The 12345-nt window shown below is 39.0% G+C and overlaps 1 protein-coding gene and 1 long non-coding RNA gene across 2 annotated transcripts in view; one reads left to right on the plus strand and one right to left on the minus strand.

The window, feature by feature from the left end:
- LOC124157013 (tetratricopeptide repeat protein 7B) overlaps positions 1–9253 on the minus strand; it is a 168509-nt gene extending 159256 nt beyond the window's left edge. The window contains exons 1-4 of the mRNA XM_046531478.1: positions 8873–9253; positions 8583–8734; positions 5562–5727; positions 2042–2160 (exon numbers count right to left, since the gene is read on the minus strand). Of these exons, the coding sequence (XP_046387434.1) occupies positions 2042–2160; positions 5562–5727; positions 8583–8734; positions 8873–8993 (558 nt within the window). The 5' untranslated portion in view covers positions 8994–9253. The remainder of the gene's footprint in view (positions 1–2041; positions 2161–5561; positions 5728–8582; positions 8735–8872) is intronic.
- Positions 9254–9683: 430 nt separating this feature from the next.
- Positions 9684–11357, plus strand: LOC124158277. The gene is made up of 2 exons (XR_006864745.1): positions 9684–10022; positions 10925–11357. It is a non-coding gene; the product is annotated as an uncharacterized LOC124158277 (long non-coding RNA).
- Positions 11358–12345: the final 988 nt, after the last annotated feature.

Raw genomic sequence — 12345 nt, forward strand, 5'->3', positions numbered from 1 at the left:
AGAAACACCTTTGGCATCTACTTCCTCAACTGCAACAATAATGTCAACTTGTGAATCAGAGACAGAGTGAATATCAAGAGTCCGAAGAAGAAGAATCCACAAACACATGTAAGAAGTACAGAAAAACCAAAATGTTACATTTATCTAGCAGCAAAGCATCAGCAGTTTGTAAACAGCTATTTCAAGATCGGATTAACGTGGCCCCACCATGCTGCCGAGGTGGTGTGTCCCCTTAGAATATTTGAAAGAGATGTTAGTTGAATCAACTATATGCCCAATTGTTTCCATAAAATTAAAATACTCCATTAATCAGCTATTTTCCTGTTCGAATCCTTTAAAGGAAATCAAAATTACTCCCCAAAATCTTGTGTTTCCTGCTGCATAGGCAACCGAGTCAAACATTCCCGCATTCATGGTTTAGTATTTGAGGTATTCGAAATTCAAGGTATTCAAATTCGAGGTATTCGAATATTCAAGCAATGATTTAATATTCAAATTCGAAATTCGAGTTCAAGAAATCTGCTATTCGACCCATCTCTAGGTATTTCACATAACCTCCGCGAAACGTACAGGTACACTGAACATACACCAATTTCCATTGGTGTATGTTCAGAGTACCATTGTACATTGTACCAGTGTACCATAGTGCATTTGAGGCATAAAATAACTGCGATACAGTTTCATCAGTAATTGCTTGAATTTTTGGCGAAAAATACCAAAATAAAATGAATAATCATGTAAATGCACTAGGCTTCATTGAAAAGTGGCTTCATTGGTTGTGCATTGGGATAATGATTGTAAAACCAATGCTTTGCACGTTTTCATTCAGCATGGCACTTGTAAATTGAATGGTTAGTTTGTTTTTTAAGGTAAGGAAATTTATTGATGCAAAAAAAACCGCCTTTCATCTGGATTTATGCTTACGTTTATCGGACAGAAATTTCTCTGTTGCCGCACCACTCCTGTTCCTTTGTAACTGTTCGCAATAAGTACTATGTATATTGGCTATTATTTGCTCCACCTCCAGTAAAGTGACAATTCGCTAGAACCAGTGTTTATTTGAGAATGCTGGGGTATCATTTTATCAAGGTTGCACTGTATATAAACATGCCATCTCACACCCGGCATGAATGGCGTTTATAAGGAATAAAAAGTCTTCCATTCTAACGTCTACAAAGATGATTGAGCACGGCAGGCGGACACAGATCCCGAAAAGAATTTACTTCAAATATTCAATAGAGGGCAAAATAAATGGCGGTTAAGCATGCTGCCGAAAAAATTCCGTAGGTGCTGGAAAAAAATACCTACCCAACGTTTAGATAATAGTTCCTACTCGCTACTGACGCCCAATTCCTAAGATTTAATTCAAATACAAATATTTTCAATTCGTTAGTTGATTGTGTTTTTTAAAATGGACTGGAATTTCTTCAGTGCTAAAATCATTGATATTTAACTTTAAAGAATGGGAAGTTTAAGGTCGTATGATTTTCATACAAACTTTCACAGCATAAAATCAATTACAAAAAGCATTTTGTAAAAATTATTCCATAAATAACCAACGAAAATGATAAAAAAGGCCACTAAAGACAGAAAAGGACAGTGGAAATAAGAGTAAACATTCTTTTGCGATTCATTAATTAGGTTTGAAATTACGAAATTCGATACTATGAAGCACCAATTTTTCTGTCCTGCTGAGAGTTTAATATATTATCATCAAATATATACTCTGTCCCGACATTATTGCCATTTGTAAAAGAAAAAATAAATTAAAAGCCTACAGCAAAAGGAGTTAGGCCATTTCTATAATCTCTCCCATGGGTTACCAATTTCAACCATTGTCAGTGGGGAATGAAGCTGACAAATGGTGACAAATATGACAAAGAACACCAAGGACAGTAGTTCACATACTCATCACCTAAGTGGCGCTGGGTTGACAACTTCCTAGCCCCAAGCTACTGGCTCACATCTTGAAGGGAATGGGTTTCCCCTAATCCCACTCGAGGGAGTCACCACCCTCTCTCAGTTAGTGTAGATGACTTACTTGTAGGTACAAAAGGGTCAGGTCCCCAGCGAGTTCAAAGCACCGAACCATCTGCTCCTCCCACTCCACCATGCGGAACTTGGACGTCGAGGGCGGAGGCACCTTCTCCAAGCACAGCCCTGTGCAACAACAACACAAGTGCACACATAAGCAACTAGAGAAGCACCACTCTCACCCCATATCAACAACTCAAGCAGCCAATAACAGCAACGCAAAGGCAAAAATGTTAACCCACAGAATGGATGCACGTGAAACCTGGGAGCAACAGTGCTCCCCTCACATCAGAGGCCAACAACACCACAAATTAAATTCAAATACACTCTTGTGTGGCCGCACGACAAGTGAGGACGAGCACCCTGCGTCCTCTCGCTGTTGAGCATTTTGGATCACTGGACAGGCATTGTGTAGTGGTAGCGCACAAAGGGTAGAGACATTGATTGGTTGAGCACACTACAACAACCCTGCATCCATCCATCCATCCATCCCCAAGCCACTCCCTCCATGTTCTTCCTCCTCCTCCTCCTTCACTTGACACACTCATCTACGACCACTCATCCTTCATTCATATTTTCATTTTATTTTTCCCTAATTACATTCTTTAACATTAAAAATTGCCCTATAAACTCCTGTAAGAGATCCACCTTTTTTCCGAGAAATTGCAGGTGCGTCTCATACACGAATTGCTTATCTTCCCCCCCTTCACCTCCCCAGTAGCAAGTCCAAGGGAAACTGAGTGGCCTTGGTTTTCAGCACGCGTCAGTCATCTAACAGCCTTGGTCAAAAACAAGCAGGAGGCAGGGGAGTTTCTCCCTTAATGATGTATTTTGACCTTGCTCCTGTTTGCATTTCATTCTTGTAAGATTCAAGACTCATAACGTCCTCCTTCGACAAAAGAAGTTCACATATATTTAGAACCATATTGTGTGCCTCAGCCATTGACGCAGGCTTCGAAACGCAGACCACTTCCGCCAGTTCCTCGTCCTCTTCCTCCTCCTTGGCAATGCCCGACAGGATCAGAAAGTTCTTTCGGAACGAGGACATCCGAATTGACATGAGCAAAATCCTCAGCTGTGATTTCAGATGGCACATCTAACTCCCTGGGCCACTGCTCCTTCAGATCACTGGTGTTTGTTTCATGAGCACTGGATGAAGGTCCCGAAACAAAACCAGCTTTACCAAAACAATTAATAACAGTTTTTTTATCCAACAACCTCCATGGCACACAGAACATTACTATTGCATCCAAAGTGTTGACACTAGCCTGGATGGAAGCCGCTATGTTGCTCAGCATTCGCCTGACCAGACGAGCGTGGTATTGCGCCTTCACCATGTGTATGATGTCTTGGTCTTAAGGCTGTAAAATGGCTGCACAATTCGGCGGCAAAAACAGCACTTTCATGTTGTCTAGATGCCGTGGAATGCTGTTGTGTGAAGAAGAATTGTCGATCATGATCAAAAAAATCTGCTTTTCCATTTTCATGCGGTGATTCAATTGGAGGACCCATTCTCTAAAAATGTCTCCAGTGACCCAGGCTTTCTTATTATTCGCATACTCACATGACAAATGGTTAATAATTTTGAAACACCTAGGATTTTTAAACTTCCCTATCACAAGAGGTGTGAGTAAGTCAGTTCCACAACACAACAGCACAGTAATCCCCTCCAAACGCTCCCCCTTAAATGCCAGGGTTTTGTTGGATAGCAGTTTCGTTAGCGTTGTAGACATTCTCAAGTTCATATTTCCAAAGAGCTTCTTTTAAGCGTTCTCCCTCCCACGAAGATGCAATTTCTCCTGGGGCATCTTTCCATTCCCCACAAATAATTTTGTGGCTTATACCATGCCGATCTCTGAACCGGTGTAGCCAACTTATTGGAAAAAAACTTGATGTTGACACTGCTAAGTTGGAGGGCAACTGGGGTAGAAAAAGGGTAAACAATACCTACCTCCTGAGAGAAAAACTACTTTGTACAAATAGTTAAACTAGCAGAGCTGATTCAGTTCATTTCCACTTTCTGTTCAATGAACGCTGCCCAGGTCTAAAATATGTGGTTACATTGTTAAATTATTTCAATCTAATCTGATATTTTTCTCAGCTTCACTATAAATTTAAAAAGTATAATTTTTTCAAAGAAGATACTGCTACAAGTTAATGTCTGGTCCTCAGAAGAGTAAAGGCTGGTCAAGGTTAGACAATGTATCTTCTCCTCACATTATTTTTATAAGTTGAGCTACATTAATCAAGTAATACACATCAGTGAAGTTTTTGTCATTACAATATGGAGAACACTTATATTGACATGCATCCTGTATTTTGATGAGTTCTGTAAAGCAACAATCAAGTTATCCTCAGCAATGATGGGCAAGTTCTATGAATTCTTTAAAATATTCCAGTAAAAAAAAAATATTTTCTTTCTTATTGGGAGAAAAACCTACACACAGAAAATGTTTTAATTTTTGTACTGATTATGTGCTAGATTTATGAATGAATATTTTCTCAGACATAGAAAACAGTTAACACAAGCATGTCATCACACTTGATGGAAGACCCAACACTGACTACCAGAGTTGTGAAAACTCTTTTTTAAGAACAAAGCAAGCAAAAAGCCATGAATTTTATTTTTAGGTGGTAGGTTATACCTTAAGGAATAAAAGAAAAAATAATTTAGCTTGATTCACATACTGCCTCGGGTCAAAATTTGATGTTTAATAGAACCATGTTTTTGGCGCAAAATTTTCTAAAATTTAATGAAACATCTGAGTTTAGAGAATTTTCGATATCCCCTAGGATATCCTTCAATTACCATTCGGAATCCTCATGACTTCTATGGTAAACCTGCAAATTTTCATAAGAATTGGATGAAAAGTATGGCTGAAACAAATTATTTCCCTCTGGAGGTACAAGTGCCTCTGGAGACTGCATTCACTGAAAAACTGAAGTTTCACCCAAACTTCAAATGGCCATGAAAAAAAAAACTAGTAGAGATAACCAATAAATATTTTACACTGTTTCATTACTACATGAAAATTGCCAAGTTTCATCAAAATATGAGTCGGTGGGTTTCATGCCTGGATGAGCTGGCATGGAATGACCCTTAGGCCAACGTGGCACAAACCGGCACAAAAATATGACCCATTCCACACTGTCAATGCCAAGAAAGCTCGAAACGAGATCAAAATGGTACAAAATTTAGATGTATACCTATTACTATTACTTACTTAAAGTTAGAATTTCAATTGTCAGCCTTAAGATGCCAGAGCACCACACCTAGCAAAAAATACACCTGGATGCCTCTGCCGTCAAACAATTCAACAGGCACAAAGGTATCATTGTATACCCCTGATCTTTGGTCATACTCAAAGACTTCTCTCTAATGCCTTCAGATAGAAATAAGCAGTAGAAACACGTACCTTTCGAAGTCTATTTTTTTAGGTCTCTTCTATTTTGAAATAATTCGTACTGTAATGCATACAAATAACATTAATAAGTTTTGAATATAGAGTGAAATAGCAGTGGCTGACCTTTGATGGCAAATGACTCGGCCACGATCCGGAGACTGCGACTGGGTAGCTGCTGCTCGGGCAATGTGTGCAAGTCAGCCTGTTGGTAGTGCGTCAATGACTTGTCATACCAGCCCATGGCATAGTGCAGCTTTCCCAGCAACAGGTGAGCATCCAGCACCATCTCCTAAAATCATACATGCACCAAAGAAGTGAGAGCTGCATCTTCTCCCTTCTAAATGTGCATTTATTTAACATGAAATTAACTCACAGTCTGTTCCAAATATCTTTTTGTGGGTGAGGGAATGAATTTGGCTGGAATGGGAAAGGGAGGTTGCCTGCTGCCCTTTATGCAAGCCCAGGAAACTGTGTCATTCGTGGGCAGATGTGGGAGTCACACAAGGAGCAAAATGTCCATGATCGCATCTACTTTCTTAGGGAAAAACCCGAACAACAGGTAACTTAGGTACATTTCTGATAGGAGTATGGAAAATCCATCAGAGTGGACCAGCAAAAGCCTGATGGCCCATCCCACTGAAGCCTTCAGGGGCATACATACACCTTCCCCATGGGTTGAGAAGAGCAAAGGCACCAATTTCAAGGTAGTTGGAGTGGCAGCGGCTGTCATCAGCGACAAGTCGAGTGATTTACTGGGGATACCTATTATTTATGCAAAAGAGTCGCCAAAAAAATTTAAATAAGAGAAAACATAATTAAGAATGACATGAGAGTGCAATTTTGCAACTTAGCACAATGCAAATGTCAAAAGTGATAACTAGTATGAAAGGTAATTACAGAAGTCAATATGACTAGTTTCAACACTGCTTCCAACCTTTGCAGTCTGAACTGTTGAGACATAGCTTGGTTTAATATTCACTACCTAAGTGGTAAATCCTAAATAAATATATTTATTAATAAACAAAAGATATGTAAGATGTATTCAAAAGCAGGAAAACTAAATATATTTGTGCAATTTAGGCAAAGTTGGTGTAGTGGTTTTCGTTTTTTGATGTTGGTACCAGAGATTCCCGGCCACCTTGCCATTTCCAGGCAGTGTTTTACAAATATCTTTCTTATTTTATCACACACTTATGCTTTCTCGAACATATTTCTATTTGACACAAAATTTTGCTTCTAATGAGTGCCATCTCAACAACTTCTTGTAACAAACAGCTTTGCTAGCTCAAACAAAATGTATTTCTCCGTAAGCACATGTTAAATTTCCCCAATTTTACTGTCAAATATCTCAAAAATGGCTCATGGGAATCCTTTTTCTACGGAGCATTTAAAGTGTGTCTTTCAAAGAATATGAGACCAAAGTTTCATCAAAATCTCGTTACTTTTACAGAGGCGTTCTAAATACCTTAAATAAGCTAGTAGACTCCCAAAGTCGATACGTGTGAAAGAGAGGTGGGTGACTGCAAGGCAGACCCGTTGTCATCTGTCAGGCTCAATGAGAGGGAAACTTATCCTCAGCCCATAAAATTGTCTTAGCCCCACCCCACCTACCAAAAAATGTCAGTAACCCAGAACCTTGCATTTCATGGGGTGGTCTTTCACAGATGAATAACACTGTCAGCTTAAGTCAAGGCAGCAGCCATCCAGACACTAAGCAATGACACATTATAAGACATAAGCAATGAAATGAGGGCCATTCACAACTAAGTAGTTTTTTACCCAAGAATGGCAAGTTTAAAGTTTCTTATTCCTCTCTGGTTTAAATACACATTTGTTAGTGAGAGACTTATAAGTGCACATAATCAACTTGAAGTGTTGTTCCTGCAATGCACCAATAACACTTTGTAACACTTATTTTTTAGTTGTTTTGGGTTGGACGTGGCTGTGACGATTGATGGGAGACTGACAATGAAAGGGGCAATAATGAGCAGCAGAGGGGAATGGAGCAATTGTTGTTGATGGTGTGGGAGGGAGAGTATAGAGAGGTTGGATTGTAATAGTTGTGGCGTGCGGTTGTGTCTTTACTCTCGAGATTTAGGTAATCTTATAAAAAGTATTTTTAAAGTGTAATAACAATATTTGTGAAGTTTGAAGATGAAATACAAAAAAGCATTACAACTTCCTGCCTTAACCACCACATTTTAAGTCCCAGCGGTCATCCTTCTCTGCTGGATTTACTTCTAATACACCATTTAAATTAGTCTGCCCACATAGGCATGCCAGTAGCTTTACGGTTAATATTTGAGCTACAAAAAGAACACATATGCATTGTTCCCTAAGAAATGGAAATTCAGAACAGTAAAATACCTTGGCACAGAATACCCATTCCCACATCATTCCTAATGATCGTGGATTGTTGAAATATTACCAAATGCATAATGAAAAAAATAATGTTGGTGTTACTGGTAGCGGCAAGAGCTTTTCATTTTTTTTGTTAAAAATGACCAGACTTGTGTAAGACGTCATGGCGGTGTGATGGCCAACTAATAAAATGTGTAAAGCAAGTTCGTTGGGAGTGTCTTTTAGTAAAACTAATACCATGGACCTCTTCATGGATGACTTGGAACTACCTTGCTACATATATTGGTCAAGAACTCCGTCACATTTTCAACTAATCTATTTTTAAGTAAGAGCGTAGAACTCAGTACAGCCAAGGACCACATTCCACTTGCATTACTACAATTGCATGCTCCTCTACAATATGAAAACTATCATTAACTGTTAACCGTGACGAAGTACTGCTACAAAAGGACCATGACCTTCTAACTTAAATTCAAAATCTACATATATTTATGGGATGCTTAGCACAATTGGGGCTGCCATTTCACTAAGAAAAATTGAATCGGAGGATCGGAGCCCATACTCGGGAACCCTTTTTTTAAGGCTGACTTCCGCTCGGGGACAGTAACAACTCCTTCGGTACTATGGGAAGAAACACAAATATTGATAATACCCCAAAAATCATAGCATGGAGAGCTGAAGAAAGAGTTCGGCATTGGGAAATTGATATATTACACCTCCGATTCACCTATGTGTTCTCTTTTCTACATATATAAACCAAGTACAAGGAAGAAGTCATCATACTTTTTTGACATCTTCGGTGACCACCAACATCAAATACCGCTTTGCGTCGTTCAGACCATTTCTTGCCCTGCTGATATTTTGCTCAACGGGGGGAAACTCTTCCAGGAATGATTCAAGTTTTCCCTCGCCGATACAGAATGTAGCAAGTGCATCTGCAATATAGTTTCCATACAAATACACTAAATTATAAACACAGTATTGAATTAATATAGTGTTGAGAAAGTCGATGACAAGAACTAATTGAAGATCAACCATACTGGCAAAATAAAGGAAGACAAGTAAATGATTACCATTTTGAAGCCTTGTTTTCATTTGCTCAGCCAACTCCACCTCCCGTTTCCAATTTCCTTCTTCACGACATTTCTCAATATCAGCTTCGTACCTCCCTATGTTCCTCCCCTTGCCAGCCATAATTACCGAACACTCTCCGTCAAAAAGGGACTTCGAAAAAACTGTCACTTAGCATCATAGAACCCCAACCAAGAGTAAATTCGTTTATTCGTGAATTACGCCCCCCGCAGTACACAACTGTAGACAAGCAGAGAGCATATAAGTATAGAGCGTATATAAGTGCTGACAGTGCTGATAAGTGCCAAGAAAATGTATCGATATCATCATATCATAATAGACGCTGAAACGCATTCAATTGTTAAGGCCTTGAATCCCGCGAACATGAACATACATTACACAATATAATGTATTCTCCATGCCCGCGAATCGTGGAGAATACATATTATATTGTGTAATGTATTAATCATGCCGCGAATATTACTAAAGAGGAAATTCCACTAGATTTGTCACCACCGCACATGTAATTAGGTTTACAAAAAGTACTGCTGGCGAAGCTAACTGGTAAAGCGATCCGAATTATACTGATATAATATCTAAAAAATCTAACCGAAATTTAATGTCGCAGTTGATTTATTGAATTATTATTTTGGAAAAAAGGCGTTTCTTATGCCGTCAAATAATGTAATTTGCGATGATGAGTTCTCTATCTTATTCATAAATTTTCAATGCTTTTCCTCGCGATCGACGGACACACGCCCTCGTCACACCCTCGTGTATAACCATGTATAACCATCACGGCCTCCACCATGATTAATACATTACACAGGTTAGTTGTCTTGCTACCCGTTGTAATCCGAAAGCGCTGTGGTCCGACTCCCGCGTCTATTAGTTCCCCACTTTTGCCACTTGTCGCGACAAAAATATTCTCTGGGTTGCTTAGTCATTACATTCCAACGCAAGGCAACGGACGCTTGTGTGCAGAGCTCCGGAATTCATCAATTTGTGAGATTTTCTTTGGAAAATATTTGCAATTCTCGAACTTGTTATGTGTGGGGATGCACGATCGCTTACAAGAAGACGCAAAAAGTGAACACTTCGGTGGATATCTGGAAGAAAGCAGGTCCAAGGCTATGGCATGGTGTGGCTACGGTGAGTACCATTTTAGTTGGTAAGAGGGATTGATCAACTTTGGCCGATTTTTTTAAATTTTCTGTTATTAGACGTTAATATACATATCTTGTGATGAGATAACAATTGGTTATCATTCGCCGTGGGAGGAAAGTGAGCACTGGGGAGGAAAATGTGCTGCTGCTACTTCCCGCCAGCAATGGCGGGAAGTGCCAGCTATATGCAAGTTGGCTAAAGACCTATGAAAAATTAGATCCAAAGTTTTTAGAATACGCATGTTTGCTGTTTATATCCGAATAAAATATTTTAAAGTCGGCCGGTTAGCAATTAATCGCCTTTTTTACACATCGTGGGGATATCGCGGGCGACTCCATTTTGGCGTCCTTATTGGCAATACATGAATGTTCTTCTCTGGACTGAAAGCTTTCTATTTGTCTTCTAAATAAGTGGGGTTTAAATCAGGGAAAATCGGTGTAGTGTAATGACTTCAAGGCAGAATTGTTGATATGTGAAGAGATCAATTTAATCTGCCATGTGCTTCTATTTAGATGATGCATATATCTCGCGGATTGATGCGCTGACGCAATGGCGGAATAGGAACCTCTTCGCAATGCCTACGAATTTATGTCCGCGCCAGTGAATGCGTTGTGAAAATAGGGCATCGTCGCATTAATTTGATATCTTTTCGTTTTATAAAGTGAGTTCTCTTTCCGTTTGAAACATAAAATCGCTCTTTCCGTTGATAAGAAATATGTTTGTATTTTTTTATAATAGAGTTCTAAACTTTCACTGATTGGTAACTAGAAAATGTTCTAACATTTGTAATGAGTGTTAAACTATTTCTTATTGAGTGTTGTATTGTCGATCCTTGTGTTTCATCCTTTAAATCAGTTTTCTTACATAATCTGTTTTCTACCTTTTAGTTGGATTATTGCCGTGGTTTTGCTGTTTCGATTGCAAGGATGCTGGACCAGAAACGGCCGCTGGAGTAGTGCAATTGGTGGGGGCGAAGTTAAATTAGTGAAAGTGAAGTGCAATTAATACTATTCTGGAGCAGTCAGTGTTATCATAGTGCAATTAGGTTAGTGTAGTGCAAGTGATTTCAACGATACAAGGCTTGAATTTTTGTATCAACTGTTCTCAGTGTTGTTTCATTATTTATTTGCTGTGCTTAATCATCTTAAGTTTAAACTGTTTATAAAAGGAGAGTTATTTTACGTGGTGTGTGACTCACACAGTGAATAGCTATAGTTTGATATTGGACTAAAGAGATTTCAGTTTTACATTTGAAACTACATTTCTATGTAAGTTACAATTTTGGCAATAAATTTCTGTTTGATGTGATTGTGAACAATATTTGGGATATAATTATTTAAGTCTACATGACATCCGGTCCACGTTTCCCGTAACAGCTGCAAATTGCATGATTTCTAATGTGTGTTACAGTTAATGTGAGTGCCACCCCATCAGAGGCAAGTATTTGCAAATCCATGCACAGGTGAGTTTTGTGTTATAGTCATAATAAAATGCCAAATTTCAATTCTGTGAAGGACAACTGTCAGATAGGGTAGCGCTTTTTAGTCAATAGCATTCTTCATTCTTAATCTTGCTCTGTGACATCCGTTGCAAATGCAATGAGCATTGTTAGATTAATTGCCATATCTTCAACGCTTTATGATGCATCACGTCCGAAATGTTGTTTGCGGTTGTGTTCGGTGCCATTTTTTCTCGTTTCTTTTGAAATCAAGAGTTCGGGGCTTAGTGGGTTTTGAGCTTTATCTGTACCAATCGCTCTTTCCGTTGATAAGAGAAATGTGTTTGTATTTTTTTAAGATCGATTTCTAAACTTTCACTGATCCCTCTCGTGCAAATACTTTCTAAAAGTCATACTTTATTTACGCTTAATTATTCTGTGGTTTTCTTCGCTGTGCCTTATGACAACTAAAGTCAATGTCATACTCCGATAACATTACCGATATACATCGCAATACTTAGAGTTGGGGAATCCAGAAGTTGCGATGTTCTGACATGTTAAGCAGGTAATTGTGCACTGTGAGAGGCGTCGTATATATTACGGAATACGTCGTCTGCTGGTCATGGAGTTAGCGGGAAATTAACAAAAGGACGATTTGTTGTTCAGTGATTCGTTGAAATGTATTTATTAACGGGTAGTGGTCAAGTCGAAAAGTTAATTCGGTTTTCTGTCCGTCCTATTGCCCTTTAAAACTATACGTTTCCCCATGCAGCGACCCGTCTTTGCAGAATAGGCAACACTGCGACATTTGGCAACACTTCGTTAGCTCGGGATGCTCATGGCAACACCTAGTGGCAGTCTCTTTAATCT

This window comes from Ischnura elegans, chromosome 4 (genome assembly GCF_921293095.1).
Source record: "Ischnura elegans chromosome 4, ioIscEleg1.1, whole genome shotgun sequence".
Taxonomy (NCBI): domain Eukaryota; kingdom Metazoa; phylum Arthropoda; class Insecta; order Odonata; family Coenagrionidae; genus Ischnura; species Ischnura elegans.